The sequence below is a fragment of the Pyrgilauda ruficollis genome, unplaced genomic scaffold (genome assembly GCF_017590135.1).
Source record: "Pyrgilauda ruficollis isolate IOZ18807 unplaced genomic scaffold, ASM1759013v1 scaffold41, whole genome shotgun sequence".
In the NCBI taxonomy this organism is placed as follows: Eukaryota; Metazoa; Chordata; class Aves; order Passeriformes; family Passeridae; genus Pyrgilauda; species Pyrgilauda ruficollis.
This window is the reverse complement of record NW_024525601.1, coordinates 8,323,585-8,340,582: the sequence shown is the minus strand read 5'-3', so window position 1 is coordinate 8,340,582 and position 16,998 is coordinate 8,323,585. Positions and strand designations below refer to the sequence as shown.

General features: G+C 39.9%; 1 protein-coding gene across 5 annotated transcripts in view; it reads left to right on the top strand.

The window, feature by feature from the left end:
* OSBPL1A (oxysterol binding protein like 1A) overlaps nt 1-16,998 on the top strand; it is a 78,048-nt gene that overhangs the window by 37,282 nt on the left and 23,768 nt on the right. For all 5 annotated transcript variants that reach the window (XM_041477590.1, XM_041477588.1, XM_041477587.1 and 2 more), the window contains one exon: nt 10,998-11,160. In XM_041477590.1, the coding sequence (XP_041333524.1) occupies nt 10,998-11,160 (163 nt within the window). The remainder of the gene's footprint in view (nt 1-10,997; nt 11,161-16,998) is intronic.

Here is a 16,998-nt window from a genome sequence, read left to right as displayed (position 1 = left end):
AAACAAGGCTTTGCTCATTGTGGTGAGGAAAAATGTTGAGTTGTCAGGATAGTAGTGTACCTTCTCTAGGTAATGGGGTAATCCATGTATGTCAGTAATTTATACCTTTCTGGAAATGCCCAGATAATTAATTGTGGATGTGTCCTGTGCTATGCATCCAAATTGGATTGTGTGTTTTTTCCAGTGAAACACCTTGCTGCAAGGTCAGACAAAATCAAATTGAGGTTAAAATGAGCTGGCTGTTTCAGACAGCTGGAAACCTTAGACAGCAGGCATCTGTGCCTATGGATAGCAGAAATCTAGTTTTGTCTGACCTGAATCTCCTCCACCTCTGAAGTGACATTTTGGACTAAAGCCTAAACCCTGATTTCACAGAAGAACAAAATGGAAATGGTTGAGGTTGGAAGGGACCTCTGGAGGTCCTCTGGTCCACCCCCTCTACTCAGTCAAGGCCACCTGGAGCTGATTGCTCAGGACCACGTCCAGATGGCTTTTGAGTATCTCCAAGGATAAAGGCTCTATAACCTCTGTGGGCAGCTTGTGTCAGTGCTCTGTCACCACCACGGTGAAAAAAAATGGTTTTTGACAATCAGAGGAGATTTCCTGCATTTCAGCTTATGCCCATTCCTTTCTGTCCTGGCACTGGGCACTACTGAGAAGAACCAGTCTCCAGTTGTCTTTGCATCCTCCCTTCAGGTATTTATATAGATGAGATTTGACCTGAGCCCCCTCTTCTCTAGTTTGAACAATCCTTAGACATACAAATACTTAAGGGGCAGTCCAGTACAGCAGTGTTAAAAAATTTCAAGGAGCCATGTGTCCAAGATCAGCTGATAATATGTGGTCAGTGCTTTTCTACTATTGTCTTTGTTTACATGCAATTTAATGAATCTTAAAAATTAAATGTCTTTCTAGACTGTCAGATTGTTTCAGCTTGTGGTGGGAGGATTTAGAACTTTTATCAAATCTACATATTCTCCTCTAGCAGCCAGTGAATTTTTTTGGAGAAGTTTGTAAAAGAGCTTCTTAGAAGTTTAATCTGGGGTCACTTCTTCCTCTGAACTGTAGATGCTGCTGGATTGCATTTAGGAGAGTAGTCTTAACTTTGCTGCAATGTTCTTGAAAAAGATTTTTAAAAACCCAGACAAACACCACAATAGAAAGTCCCTTTCACATAAGGGCAAAAGTATTAGAGATCATTCATAAGTAGAAAAGATATGTTTCACTAAATGAGAACATTGGGATTATCTAGTTCTTCACTGAATTTCCATACTCCAGAGCATATTTATTTGTCTGCTCTAACTGCTGGACAAATGTCTGCATGACATACTCTAATTTCAGGAAATGTCTTATCAACCTACTCAGGGCCTGGCTGAAGTCTGCTGGCTGTTGCCTGCTTAGGAGTAAGAACAAAAAAAGTCTCTCAGAGGAAAATCATCCCTTAGTAGGGGCAATCTTCTTAGTGCTCCAAGTCCCTCTAAAATTTAAAGTAGAAGTGTGATTTTTGCATCTGTATTGGTCTTTAAAGTTTGATTCTTTAATATTGGAAATGTGGGAAGAACATGTTCTGGACTATAGCAGAAACAGCAAAGAATGCTTTCCAAGGTGGATTTTATTTGGAGATAAGAACTCCAGCACTGCATTGTAAAACTCACTGTTGATTTCTGGCCTATGTAACGTTTTTCACTTTAATTTGGTTAGTGTCCAAAATGAAATAAAAACTATCAAGTGAGACATCTGCATTTTTTAAAAACTCAGAACAACTGTACAAGCATGCATGTTTGTTTTGGAATTTCTTTTTAAAAAAACTGTCAGACTTCGTGAATGATGAATAATTAACAAGATTCCCAGTGCAGAGCTTGTAGAGCAGACAGCCAGCTTCAGAAGTGTTAATTTTTTCTAATAGGAAGCTGTTTTCACTCTGAGTCAACAACTGAGTCCAGCAGCACTAGTAAGCCAGTAAGAGCCAACAAAAACATGGCAAAAACGTGACATTTGCTTCCAGAGAAAACATTACATGCATTTGCCATAATCCAGCTGGGAAGAAGTGTGGGGGAGAGATTACAAAGGGGTTGATCAAAGTAACCAGTGTTGTATACAGAAGAATACTTAAGGGAAGTAGTTAGATCAAAACTGCCTTAAGACCTATTTTCAAAACAGTCCTTAAGAATAAAAATAAAATGTTTTCTGTATGCAATCTTAAGAATCCTTGCATCTTAAAATGTGGTCTCTCTGTGAGACTAGCAAACTGCAAAGATGTCCAGTCCCTCAAAGGGAGAAGACAAAAAATTGTCCCTACTGGATGTGAAAGCATGCAGCAGTATGCTGTTCTGGTTCTGTTGGCATCAGTGTAATAGATCAGTTTCAAGGAGACCTTTAGTTTGAGGAAAGTTACTTGTGGCATATGCCTCTGAGAACATAAATGTTTAAACTCACTGGGACAGCGAAATATCCGTGGGATGTGGTTTTTCTCTGATAATTGTGTAGGTCTGCAACTCAAAATGTGCTTTCCAAATGTGTGCATCGCTGCAGATGTCATTGACTCCCAGCTTGTTTTGGCATTAGTATTGGCAAGAGTGAATAGCAGCAATATTTAATTTTAGCATTACTCAGAATAGAAACAATACTTCACAGAAAATTACAAAATCAGAAGCTTTTTCTTTGAAGTCCTGATATTTGACTAATCAGTGTTATAGTACTGGAACTCAAGTAGGCACAGAATAGGCTCTGGAGACTGGCAACTTCTGCAGCTCTCAAACCTAAGTAGACCTCATGACATTTATCAGAATACAGTAAAATTGTTAAAGTAAAATGGGAAAAACAAATACATTTGAGAGGAAGACTTGGAATCGCCATTGAGTCTCACTTTAGAAACAAGCCAGAAGGAGCTTTCTTAGGTCTTGATTGTGCAGAAACACTTTGAAGAAAGCAGTTTCTCTGATAGAAAATCCAAGATTTTAAGCCAAAACCAGCTTTCTAATCTGCAATCAGCAATTAGTCTTTGCAGTTTGCTCATGTGCTCTTAGACAGGTTCCTGGCTGGGAACTGCAACATTCTCCATTGGTTAAAATTGCAGTGCTTCAGCAGCCTCTGAATAAACAGACTTTGACATAGCCAAATGTGGAAACAGGAGAGGGGAAGGAAGGCAGCAAGGTCCGTGTTGAGGAGGAAGTGTTAGTGTTTTAGGAGGGAAAGGTGGGAGGCAAACAGTCCTTGTCCCTAGCATGTGGCTAGTTCAGAAACTGTTATTCCCAGCAGTCTTGAATTATGAGTTTTTATATTAGACGTGTATGCTGGGAGAAGGCTGCTGCGTGCTCTCAGCATCTCCAGCTTTTCTCTTGAATATCAGTTCTCTTACAGCCTAAATGTCTGCCTGAGTTGACATGATCCTGCCAAAGTAAGAGTTCCTTCTGTGTGAATGATAGCTTGGCTCTTGCTTCTACTGGTACTTCTGCTGTATTTTTATAAGTTTTATTATTTTTATGAGTTTTATACCTGATCTTTTCCTTCATTGGCAGAATTTAATTACATTAATAAATCAAATATGGGGAAATACTACAACTTTGTGCTCAGAAGAATGAAATGTAACTGTTCCAAATCAGCCCTGCTACACTCGTCCTCTTGAACTTTGATGTGAATGTTCGTGGATGACTAACAATGAACTCTTGTGTTCATCTGGGGAATGACTGAGGCGGTCATATGACTTGTTCTATAAAGTCTTTGCTTTCTTCTATAGACTTTGGGTTGGGATATAAGAGAACAGATTACCAGGACTTCAAGTCGGTATGTATGGGGTTTGGTTGTGTGTATGGGGATCTTTCAGCCTTTGTACAAAAAGAAACTGTACTGGTGATGTTTTCTGTTTATGGGTCTGAAAGCAAGCCAGCTGTTATGTTTGCCCTCCAAGTATGTTTTCTCTTTTGAACATGACTATCTCAGTAAGGTGTGGTACTCTGATGCTGTAGTCAGCTGGCTGGACTTTGGAGATGAAGACTGATGCTGTCTTGTGATACAGTAAATAACCATTTGCCTATCACCAGTGAGCTCAGCTTACCTCCTAGATTAAGTGATCACATCTAGTTTTGCTTTTCAGTAGTTGCAGTAGTTCAAGTCACTTTCACTTTCTAACTGTGCTGGGTTTAGGTCTGATACGTCTCTGAAACTGGGTTACTGACAGGTTTATGGCACAGAGAGGGGGAAAACCTGAGCAAGAAGTAATGGCTGAAGTAAATCATGATCTATTTCAAATCAGTCCTCTGTTCCCTGGGATGAGCCAAGGCTGTGATGAAGTTTACAGGAGCTGGTTTACTCCGGCAAATGAAGAGTTAGGATGCAAGACTTTAGCATATGTTTACATAGCAGACATTTGTCACAAGTCTCTTGTGCTTGATGGTGCTGGGGAGTAGTGAGTCAGCAAGAGGTTCTTTGTAGAAGGGCTTGTGTGTAAACAGATCAGAACTCGAAAAGTTTTGTGTAAAATATTTACATGCTTTAGGAATCTGGGGATGTCTTCATGAAATTGATTGCATCTGTTTGCACTGGAACACTTTGTTGTTGCTTTAGTGTATGCTGTCACACTTGCAGTTTTTTTTATGTGCCACAGGAGTATTCATAAATCACTCATTCCTTTATCTAGTGCCTCAAATACCTGAGGCATACTTGCAAAGAAACATGCTGAAACTAGAACTGTTCCTGCTTTTTGGGGGTGGAAGGTTAAGAAAAAAGGATGCTTATACATATTCATATCATATACTGATGTGTGCTTAGTGGGAGTTAAGTCCCATGAGAAGAGGTAAAAATCAGATCTTTTCTAAAATTTGTTTTCTTTCTGGGAAGCATCCTGTATTGAAGTTCAAATGTGGTTAAAACTATGAGAACTTTTGGAGTGAGTTCTCTTTGAGAGCAACTGGTTTCAGTTTTCACTTCAGTGGCAGCTTAAGCAGCGATTTGGTATTATTCCAGGTAGGAGAAAGTCTTAACAGCACATTTCACAGAAGTCTATCCTGTAGAACTAGTGCCACAGTAGCATGCTTTGAAGTTAGCTAGCAAAATATATAGAACTGTTCCGTTCCTAAACAGATACACCTCGAGGAAAATACTTAGTCTTTACCTTTCTACCTTTGTTCAAGACATGGAGGCAGGCCTGGCTCTTTATAAAACTTTTTAGCTCTCATTCTACATTAATAGATTTACTCAGCACTAGTTTAAACTGGACATCACAAAGGACTGGCTTATGCAAGAAGACGCTAGCAATAGGGACTGTATTGTACTAACAGCAAAATTACAACTGTGCAAGCTTGTTAGAATAGACAAACTGCGTGCATATCAAACTCTGCATCGAGGTTGTGGTTTCCACTCTTTGCCTCACATTTTTTGGTAGGGGTTTTCATTTGGTATGAAAATCACAGAAGGGACAGAGTTCTCGCTTTGGATTCCCAGTGCTTTCTGTGACGGGTTTTCTGTCGTGTAATGTGTTACAGTGCAGTGCTCTGTAAGATCTGTCTTTCAGTGTATTATGTCCTGTTGGAGTAGCTGACTCTGGAAACTATCAGCTTCATATGAATAGATGGAATATGAAACAAATGGCAGGTTTGATTTACTTTACATTATTACAGAAAGCATTAGGAGATGTCCACATAAAAATGCCAGTTCTACTATAGCAGTGTTTTTTAAATTCCTTGGTTATGTGTTAATTTCCAGCCAGGTGTTAGTCTAGCCCCTACCTTCCAACTTGCACCTCATTTCTGTGCTTTGTGGCAAATATCCCATTAGAAATGACGTTTCTGGGGGGATGGAATTTCTGTGGCAGTTGGACAAAGCCATTCATTTTGAAAACCAAGCCCTCCCTTCTGAGCATCAGAGCCGTTGGTGAGGCGGTGTCACGGGCAGCTCTCCCGTGCTCAGCTTACTGCAGAGCAGGGTTGGTACGCAGTGTTCTGACACTCCAGCAGAGTCTGCCTTCAGATCCCTTCATGGTTTGTCTGTGAAGGAGGAGGTACTTCCTTTCAGCGCAACTCTGTGTGTTGTGGGCAGTCGCTCCTATCACTAAAGTTGAGTGCTTGAAAATAAAATTCAGCTAAATCACACTGTGGTGTTGTGAAGTCTGTCTTTTCTCTCTCAGTCCAGGAGAAGTAGGATCTAAGGTATGCTGTCTTTTAATTTACTGTTATAATGTTGAAAGCATGTAGCACTGCATATTATTGAGATGTCTGTATTTGTTTTATGCCTTGCTCGCTATATGTTTGGTTTCATGTTTATTTGCAGCTGCAGTAGCATGTTGCTGAGGTGATCATTTATTAGCTGAGCATAGAGTGGTGTGATCCTTTCCTACCCCACAGAAGTGCCACTGTTGTTGTGCATTAATTTAAATTAAAGGCATCCAGCACCAAACAAAGCAAGTATTTTGTGTATTGTACTAAGATGTCTTCAGGATGGACAGAGGGGCCTTGGTTACAGGCTGTGCTGATATAGTTCAAGACTTCACCCTTTAAGAAAGAAAAAAGGGAATAAAAAAGAGTGGTTTGGTGCTTGTTACTGGTCTCCCACCTACTTAAGGAAGACTTAGGGTATAGAATGGAGTGGGTCTGGTGTTTGTTACACACAGATAAGCTTTTTGATATTTTGGAATAGACATGAATTTTCTGCCAGTAGTACACAATGAAGAAATTAACTTTTAAACCATGCTCTTGTGCTTAGCAGGATTTCAGATAACATGGAAAGGCAATAGTAGTATGTGCAAATAGTTTGTTACTTTCCTTTAACAAAAGAGAGAGCAGTCTGATTGCTAAAATAACTTACTTCTACTATTTAAACTTACAATGTGGTGTTCGCAGCATCAAATCTTACCATAGTGTTTACAGGAATGTTATAGGTAGCTGTTGGAAGTAGATTTCTATTCAATTAAACCAAAAGTGAAACTAGTTAACAGAGCATGGATCTCAAACATCTTCTGCTGGAGAAGTATGTTTTTAAAAGTGGATTGTTGCACTGACCTAGATACACTGACAGAGAACCAAGACTTCAGTCTGAGGTTATAGCTGTGTCTGTAGCTGTAAGGATAATGATGGAGTGATTGTTTTCTTCTGTGAGACAAGAGTAGATAGCTTCCATCAGAAAGAGTAAATCTGAAGTTTGACTGTAATACCATTCTCTTTAGAGATGGAAGCAGGACTGATCTAAAGTGTCATTGTCTAACAGTGTGAGCACAAGCCCAGCTTTATTGATAGCTATTTGCTGTTGTTCAGAACAGCTCCTGACAAGGATAAGGTAGGAGGCCTGGCCAGTTGGGCACTGGGAACTCAGCTGGCCTCATGCTGGGGTCACTTGAGCACTCGGTGCCACTTTTTACATAAAGCTCCGAGGAAAGCTAAGAATGCTGCTGGTGGCACGGGCATTGTGGGCACCAGTGACAGAGATCTAATAGGTGGCAGCCATTCCATAGTTGGAAGATGAGGCGCTGAACCCAGTAAGATTTGCCATCTGTCTCTCAGCTCAGGCACCACCATGAAAGGTACAGAAACCACAGCTGTATTACAGGCTGTGCCTTACTCAGGCTGTCAATACAATGGTTCTTCCAATACTTCCTCATGCTCAGACTGAATTTCCAGAACTGTGTGTACACAGGTATGTGCATCATTTTGGTGTAATATTTACTACATTACATGAATATTTCTGTCAGTTCATAAAATGATTCAGTATTCAGCTGATGCAACTTCACAAAATCAGGTGATACTTCACTGAAAAATACTGGTCTCTCTGCATCCAGTTTAATAGACTGAAATGCTTCTCAACTTTCATGTTTTATGCTCTTCTTCCTGCTTACTACATGAATCTTACACTTTTTGTGTTAATAACAAATTTTAAAACTAGTCTGGAAGTTCCTTCTGTAATCTTGCAGATGTTTTTGTGTTGGGACACTGAAGAAAGACACAATGAGAAAGAAACAACTTCTGCAAAAGGGATAAAGCTGAAATGCCATCTCCAAAAAATGGTGGTGGAGTAGCAAGGTGGATGGACTAATTGACCATGACTTGTGAATGAGAAATAGAGCATGGCAAGATTATGCAAAATGGCGATCTGCTGCTTACATTTTGGGAAAACCTATCAGTCAGTTGGTCAATTACATTGTTCAATAAACTTATGCTCTGAAAGCAGCACCAATCTGCCTGCAGTGTTTCATGTTAAACTGGGAAGAGAATGTGTGTGATTCTGAGAAAACAAAACATCATCCTCCCTTTACATTCAATGTACTGCAAGTAGGTTTTAGGAGGTGAACTTCATCACTTTGACTTTTATTATTGACAGAATGGAAGTATCTCTTAAAGCTGCTTGGTGTTTGAAAAAAAAAAAAACTAGCTTATTTCAAGCAAGGTTCTTTCTCCTGTATTGTTGAGTACGTCAGGGTTGTGCCAGCTTTATCTCTCCCAGCATTGCTTCTCTACAGGCAAAATCAATAAAATAAGGGTAGTAGAACCATTTTTAAAATCTTTTTTCATTCTCATGTTCACGCTGTGAAACTGTTTTGGTGCTTAAGGATGTGGTGTGTTGCAGTGTTTCCTGACAACAGCCCTCAAGGAATGACTAGTGTAGAGGTGCCAGCCTGTAGAGATTGGTAGGGCAGTCTCTGGACTCTGTCTGAATGTGTGTGTCCATCCCATGACCTCCAAACTGCTGAGAAAAATGCTATATTATAACTTTCCCTCTTAAGCCCCTAGATATTGATTAAGGTTGCTTTAAATCCAATTCATTCAGTTATGAATCATCATTCCAACAATTGCAAGCAATAAAATTAAATGGGTTTTCTTTATTCCTTAGCTTCTGGCTAGCATTGTGTTGCTTATGGAACAGATGAAAAGCTTTGGGTTTTTTTTACCTACTGGCATATAATTACTGTACTAGTAAGTGTCTGACAACCAGGAGGTCTGGGAGTACAGAGAAAAGTGAGCCTTACTGTAAAATATGAAATTGATTTTACAAAAAGGGTATTTATTTGTAGCGCACCTTCTGCAATTCTGAATAGCTCTACCTTATGATAGGACAGAGGAACCTTAGGGTCAAGAAAATACTTTTTTGGAGCAGGCATGGTCTTAGGCCTGTGTGTATTGTTGCTTCTTTAGTCACACAACTGTGACTAAAGGATGCTGAAAAGGTCCAGGTTTTTAGATTGTTTTGATTTTCCTTCAATTTGCTTTAAGTTTTAGATAAAGATTTAAATCACTCAAATCACTTACCAAAGCATTAGCACATAATGGCATCTAATTCAATCCTGCAGAAAATATTATTGCAAATAACATTTTCATAACTGATTTTACTTTGCTGTTTAATAAGAATGAAAAGTACCGTTTTATTTTCGGTCTTCCCTCCCTGTATCAGGAGAGCAAAATACTGATGCTATTTCTCTAAGCTGGTGGTTCTATAACTGTTTGACAGCATACCAAATGTATTTAGCAGAAACTGCCTAATAACAGATCTTTTGCAACGGCATGTCTGATTTGTATGAAACATTGCAGTAATTGGCTTCATTGGTACTGTCAGAGTGAACTTTAAATGAAAGTGACAGTAACTAGTCCAGACTTTTTTCATTTTGTTCAGAGTAAAACTATTAGACAGTAAGTGACTTACTGGTTTTTCTGCTTTCAATTAGCAACCCAATTTTATAGTTTTTTAATTATCATTTAATTGGATTCCCCCCTTACACTCAGAGCCTGGCAGACAAAACAGCTGATTTAGTATTTGGCACAACTGAGGTAGTGAAAATTTCTTCTATAAATCTTTCTCTAGAGGATATGTTTCCACCAGTATAGAAGCTCTTTTCTGGAAGTGGCAAATCTGTTTTAATATCTCCTTGCTAGTCTCTTTTGTTCTCAGCTCTGAATCCACTGTTTGAGAAGTGGTTATAACTGAGGGGGCTGAAGCCTCCAAAGTAAAGCTTTAATGTAAACTGTAACCAGAGAGGACATACGAACAGTTCTTAAATTAGATTCAAAAAGGTAATGTTGGTATATGTGTAAGTTGTCCCTGTAACTGTTCCAAGAGATTAATTGTCATGTCCTTGCATGTTCTTAGTGGAGGGGGAATTAGTGTTGTAAACTGACCTTTGAGAGTAAACTAGAGGACAAGGGGTTGGGGATGCTTTTAAAAAGGGACTGGAAGGGAGAAAGGGAAAGACTTGATGGTTTAGGGACTGAAGGAGGTGTTACACTGAAGCCTTGTTGGGCTGGGAAGAGTGGCCATTTCTGAACCTCCAGCCCACTCCCTGCTGCTGGCAGACAGAGGAGGCAGGGAAGCACCAGAAAAAAAAAAAAAAAAAAAAAAAAAAGAGGAAATAGGAAGGACATGTTGCTTTTCCATTACAAGTACTGAACTCAAAACGTGGATAATGTCATCTGCCCTGGAGCCCATTGCACATTTTGAAAAAGGTCCACTGTCTGGTGGCTGGGCTTCTCTTTTTTTTAACTTCTGGCTCCTCGGTAAACTGTTTGGGGAGTTCAGGGGGAGGGCTGTTTATATTAACGTCTTTCTTAACCTCTTTCTGTAATGTTCAGGGTTAAATGTTTTCAGCTCATAGTTCAGTTGCAGTTATTTGTAGCTAGCATTTACATTTGCCCTGTAATTCAATTTAGATGATGCTGCTTGGCCTAAATTGGAGCAGACTAGTAGAAGGAGCTTGGTGCGTGTAGAAACCGATCACTGACTCCGTAGTTAAGGTCATCCAAGTAGAGCTGTAAATATTTCCCCTCAGTTTTAAGGTGTAGTTATCTGGCTTGAATTCACTTATGGAATTGTGATTGGTGCTGTCAGATTTTTCAGCTACTAAAAATGCTGACTAACAACCTTATCGTCATCACAGAAGTACTATAATATTCTCATTTATCCATGTGGTTTCAGTTCCAGCTGTTTGCTAGTTATTTATTCATTAGAGTCTATTTTCTGAATAGCTTCCAGCTACACATTCTTCAGAGAGATGAGATTTTATTCATACATGTATCTACTTATAGGTGAGGAATTTGAAACTGGAGCATGAGCAGGAGAAAAACAAGATCTTGTCAGAAGCATTAGAGACACTCGCTACCGAGCACCATGAACTAGAGCAGTCTCTGGTTAAGGGATCTCCACCTCTCAGCATCCTCAGTGAAGAGCAGTTCTATGATGCTGTTTCAGGTAAGTGGTGATGTCCAGAATGTGAGTGTGTAGACAGTATGTGTGTAGTGAGTGTCTTGGGGGCAGGTGGGGTGGGGGAAGAAGGTGGAAGCAGTCAATCTTCAAGTGAAATCTCTGCCTTTCTAACATCGACCTAATTTTAGGAGTAAGCTTGGTGTGTTTTATGAGCAGGGCGGTAAAAATTTGCCAGAGCTCACCTGCAGAATTGTATTGCTTCACCTTAGCATGACCAAAGGTTAGGAAACCACAGGACAGAAATGAAAGGTCTGATTGCTTGGGAGTCTACACCCTTTTTTTAAATAGCAAAACATAAGGCTCCTATTTTGGGAGGGGTAACTGTATCTTGTAGCCTTCTGACTTGCTTTGTCCGTGGTGGTGGTGTGTACTTTTTCCTTTGTTGTGTTGTTAAGATTAGACTGTAAAAATCCCTAATTTTTAGGGATAATTATATTAAGAAAGGCTTGTTCTATTTCAGTTTTGTATACCTGAAGTGTTAAATGTGAAAGAAAAGGATGAATCAAAATCCTGCATGCATTTCTTAAATGTCTTTTCTTTCCTTATCTGTTCTTCAGTTTAGTATCTTTCATAATTTCGTATGCAGAGCATGCCAATAGTTGGAAGATTCTGAACTGCCTGAAATGATTGCAATATGCATTTGTGTAGCGGGCTGTACATAGTGCATGCAGCTCAGCAGTAGCTCTAACTGGGTGATCAGTCAGCACACACCTGTCTACAACTATGAAGGATCTGGAAAAGCTTGAGGGTGAACATAATCTAACTGTAGCAGACAACGGGGTTGTGATGGCGAACTTCACTAGCAAGGATGGGGTTACTTTTTCTGTGAACTGAACTGTCTGATGCTTCTGACAGATGAGAAAAGCAGTGTTCCCAGACTCCTTGGTAGGTGTTCTGCAGTGAGAAACTGAAGCTGTGAAAAAACAGGCAGAGGAAGTCTATGCACAGGAAGACAGTGAATCAACTTTGTGAAGGAGACTTTGCTGTTTGGCACAGCAAGCCTTCAAGTAGAAGAGACTGAGGAACACTAAAACAGGTTCTTCCTCTGGAACCAAAGGAACAATTCTGCTGAAAGGCCTCAGGCTCTTTTGATTGTCAGCAAAGCAGAGAATAGTTCTTTATCTGATGCTCTTGGAATGTGGTCTCTCCAGCTGGGCTTGCCTTGTGCATATGATAGAATATTAAGCTTTAAAGAGCTGCTAGTTGACACATCTCATAACTGACCTGATCTCTAAATATTGTTGAATGGAATTGTCCAAAGCCACCTCTCCTGTTGTCCAGAGGTGGTAGTTTTGTCCTTGCAAGCTACAAACAAATCGTATCAAGTGGATTTGTAAAATTGTGAAACTTGCTGAGTGCATATGTATACAAACATACTTGAAAAAGCCCAAATGTGATTTCTTTCTCCTTTGGGAGAAGTTACTTGACATAATTCACCTTAATTGCATTTTAAGTAATTTTCTGGGACAGACTTTCTTGGCTGTCCATCAGTTTAATCAGACTGGTGTTAGAGTCTCTTCTCTAGGTTGTTCACATTTAGTGCTTTGCAGAGATTAAGGCCCTTTCTGAAGGGGGCGGGGATGGGGAGGTGGCTAGGAAAAGGGAAATGTAATTTATTTTCCTGACTGCTGAATACATGTTACCACTTTCACTTTAAGCATAAAAGGAATTAGTTTTTTGTTGGTATGGTTTGAGGAGAGGTTTTTTTGTTTTTTTTTGTTTTTGGAAATCTAAATTGCTACAACTGTCTGCAAAGCTTTTGCTTAACCTGATTTGCAAACTGATAGTGTTAAATTATATTGATTTTCGACAAATAGCCATATTCATTAATTACCTTTCTAAGTTGTTTAGGAGATTGAGCAAACACCAATGTATTTTAACAGGATGATATAACAAGCTATAATGTCTGTCAGTAGGAAAATGTGACTACTTAGAGTATTTTTTCTATCAGGATGCCATCTTTTTCTGCTTGCAGTTCTATGAATTTTTAAATCCCTGCTGTAGGAGTGAGTTTAGAAGTGAGAGTGTTGCATAAGTAGGCTTGCACTTTGAGCTGAAGAATTGTTAGTTTTGACTTGACAGGTTGAAAGAAGATGCCACTGCTGCGTTATTTATTTAATTTTTTAAAAATAATTTTTTGTTTACTCTCAGCAGAAGTATTACTAATGGGACAATTCAGAGCAATTTTCAAGCAGGTTTTTGAGGAAGAGGTGTATCAAAAAGGATGTAGTCAGTGCAGCAACTACTTGTCCCCATTTGCCATGCTCTGGTTCGCATTGTAGAGCAATCCAATTGCTCCTGAATGAAGCTGAATCAGAAGATACAGTCCACTTCCTATTGGACACTCAGTCCATGGCAGCCGAGTAAGAGCAGATCTGAAGAGAACAGCACTAGAAACATATCTGGTTTGATTGTCAAGTCCTCAGCACCATCTGTTCCTCTTGCAAATCTGCTCCAGCCTGAGCCATGCTACCTGCTAGTGTTGGCATAGACTGAATTGTTCGCTGTTAAAGTCTGGTGTGTGGTTCTGTTTGTAGAAATTGTGGCCAGAGTTACAGAAATATCCTCTTCCTTTTCCAAAACTGGAGTGAGGAAAATGCTTGCAATGTGGTAAGATTACTTACTGGAGTTGAAGTTTATTTTCTGAAGTCTCCTTTCTCTTTTATCTTCAAGTGATAATGCTGTTGTCAGGAATTACTGCAACAGTCAAAAAGTACTAAATCCCTGAAATGAGAGAGAAATTAAAGGAAGAACCTACAGAAAATGCCAGTTATTTGTCTTAACTAAAGCACGGTATCTAGTGTTAAAAAGAGCAAAGTTAAGGGTGTTATTAATCTGAACTCTGATAGCCATAGGTCAGTTAACAGCACTTCCCGGTGCGCTGATCTGCTCATCATGGGAGTGGTGGAAATGTGTAATTAAACTCGATACCACACAGACTGCTGCAGCTCTCACTTTCAGGATTGAATGCTTAACATGTGTCAAACTCTTCTATGTTTAAAGCAGGGTGGGGTAGAACGGGAGGGCTCTGGGGAGGGGAAGGAGCACTGAACAAGTAGCAAAATACAAAAAGACCAATGCCATCTCCTAGAGAGGTGGAGAAGTTATTTGCTTTGGTTAATACAGACCAGAAGCATATGGAAATGGAATAGGAATGCAGAGGTCATCCACAAGGCTGAAAAATGGCTAAGCCGGTCAAGAATTAAAGGGTAAAGGTACGTGATTTTTGCCTTTCAGGTAAGATTCCCTTCTCATATGCAAACTGTGCACCCAGTCAGTTTGGGAAGAGTTTAGATCTTCCTTTGTTTTTCTCTTTTAAACAGGTTTTATCTGAGAGGTGGGGTTTTTTATGCAAACAGGATTTTTTTGTGTGTTGAGAGGGTTATTGATGGCTTTGCATGGATGCGATCTTGCAATAAAAGCAGTTATTTAGCTACATTACAGGAATATTTAAATACTCTGAAGCTAACCTGTCATAGTATAGCTTCTGCTGGTATCTAACACTACTGGGTGCTGTGTTTATAAATAACTCTCCTAAATGATACAATAAATAGCAGACTACATCCGTTGCTTTTGCTTGTTTCCTAGTTTGTCTCCAGTAATCAGATCACTTAAAAATGGTACAAAAAGCATACAAACCTCTTGCCCTTCCTTCCGTGTTTAGAGTAGTTTGTCAAGTGGCTTTTTTTGAACGTGTACCAAAAATACTTCACAGCCTCTGTGAGAGCACTGCTGCCTGTCACTTCTTGCCTTGAATAGAGTTAAAAGAATGAACTCGGGCGTCTCAGAAGGGTGGGAAACACCTGATCAGAACTAAAACCCAGCAATGCCAGTGGCTGAGCATTATATTTCTCAGGTTTATTTATTAATCAAAAACATTGGCCAGATTTTCTTGTCTGTATCTGAAAACTTAGCAGTTGTAGCAATAGGAAATTGGGGTCCCTTGAGTTAAGTTCCTGTCATTGCTGCTGCTGTTTCCCTGTTCTCTTCCACTCTTGCAAAATGTAGCTGGTGTTTGTACTCTTACTCTTTCAGGTTTCATGAGCTGGAGAGCTTCCTAGTCAGCCTGGTCTTGTCTCAGAGATTACTTTAAAATTTTGGCTTCTGAACAGGGACTCTTCTTCCTTCTCCCCCCTCCTCAGCCCACAACCCCTTAAGTTCAATTAAAAAAAACCCTTCATTTTCTCCTAGTCATCTGTTTGACAGCTGCTCTGTAGAAACTTGTGAATATAAATCTTTTTTTGCAGTGACGGGGGAGTATGCAAATCTTAATTCAGAAAAGAGTTCGCTGCAAGTGCACAGGGAAGAGCTCAGTTTGATTGCCTGTTGGTCTGTGCTCACAGTACAGTACTAGGCTTGTTCACTCTGACACCCTAACAATCTCTCAAGGCTTGCTAAGCTTGTTGGGTTAAAGGAGGTAGCTGAGGTTAAGGGGTTGGATACTGAGGTCTTTGATGGCAGGAGCTATTGTAGATGTACTTTTCTCTGTTTCCCAGGAAAATGGGTGAGGTTTCTCTAGGGAGCAGTTTCTTATAACAGTTGTGTTTCTTTCTTCTACTGTTTCTTCTTGTATAGCATGGTATTCTTGCATTAGGGAAGGCTCATGCCCTGGGGAAAGCTGTCTGGTCAGTGTCTACAGCTCTGGAGAGGTTTGCAGGTGCAGAGCTCAGTCCAGCAGAATCCTCTCTTGGCACTGTAAGGCCAGCATGAGGAGAACTGGACATGCGTGGTATTTAAAAATCTTTGTTATGCCCAGAATCATATCCAAGAGTGACAAGCAGTTCTGGTGAAGCTTATCTGTTCTTGCCTTTCTGCTCTGGAGTCCTGGGTCTGTTGCAGAGACTCAGATTGAAGGGATTTGCACGCTGTGACTCTTGTCTGAAAGCAAGACAGTCCTGGATGGTACAAGAGAAGAAAGGACCCTACAGGAGCTGGACTTTCCTTTATGTTACTGGGTATTGGCTTCATGCTTGTCTTGTCATGATAACTGTTGGCACAGTTGAGCAGCTCTTTCAAAAGAGAGGTGGAATACAAAGAGTTATAGCTTGTTGTGTGGTCAGGAAGCTGAGGCCCAAGTTGGCTCACACTCCTGGAGTGTCTCTTCCTCTGCAGCATTTGGATGTGCAGGAAAACTCTGTTTCCCTGGCTACCTGGGTCTAGGATCTCTGGACAAATCTGTATTTTATGTAATGAACTTGTCACAAGTAAAAATGCTTTTCCTTACCCTACTTGTTAAATATAGTACCCACCAAACTAATGCTTTGATATGTTATGTTATGTCATAACTTGGCACAGATCTAGACTGACAAATTTGGGGAAAATTGTGAGAAGATTCTCTGGAGTGCCAGTCCACTTCTTTAACATATCCTGAGCACCAGCTGGCAGTTCTTTTCATTCCCTAGCAACTGGCTTAATTTCAGTACTGTCTTGATGAGGATAGGCATGGATGTTTTAAATGAAAGATCTCCTTTATGCTTCTAGATCTCTCTCTCTAGAAAGGATGGAAACATTGTGACATAGCGCATCCATTTATCAGGATTCTGTCCTGTTCCTGACCCTTATGTAATCTGGATGTGGTAGAAAGTCCTCCTATCTATATGTATCTATGTATGTATATTCACACACCCTTCAGCAAAGCAATATACAATTTACATGTTCTGGAGAAGCTACTGGCATAGCTTTTTAAAGACAAAACAAGAAAGCACCTGGCACTAGACAGCTGTGAGTGAGATATTCTTTTGGACTCTGTGCTACTTCAGCAGATTTTGATTACTGGTTTTGAATTAGAACGAGAATGTGAGAGAATGGCTAATTTTGCAATTA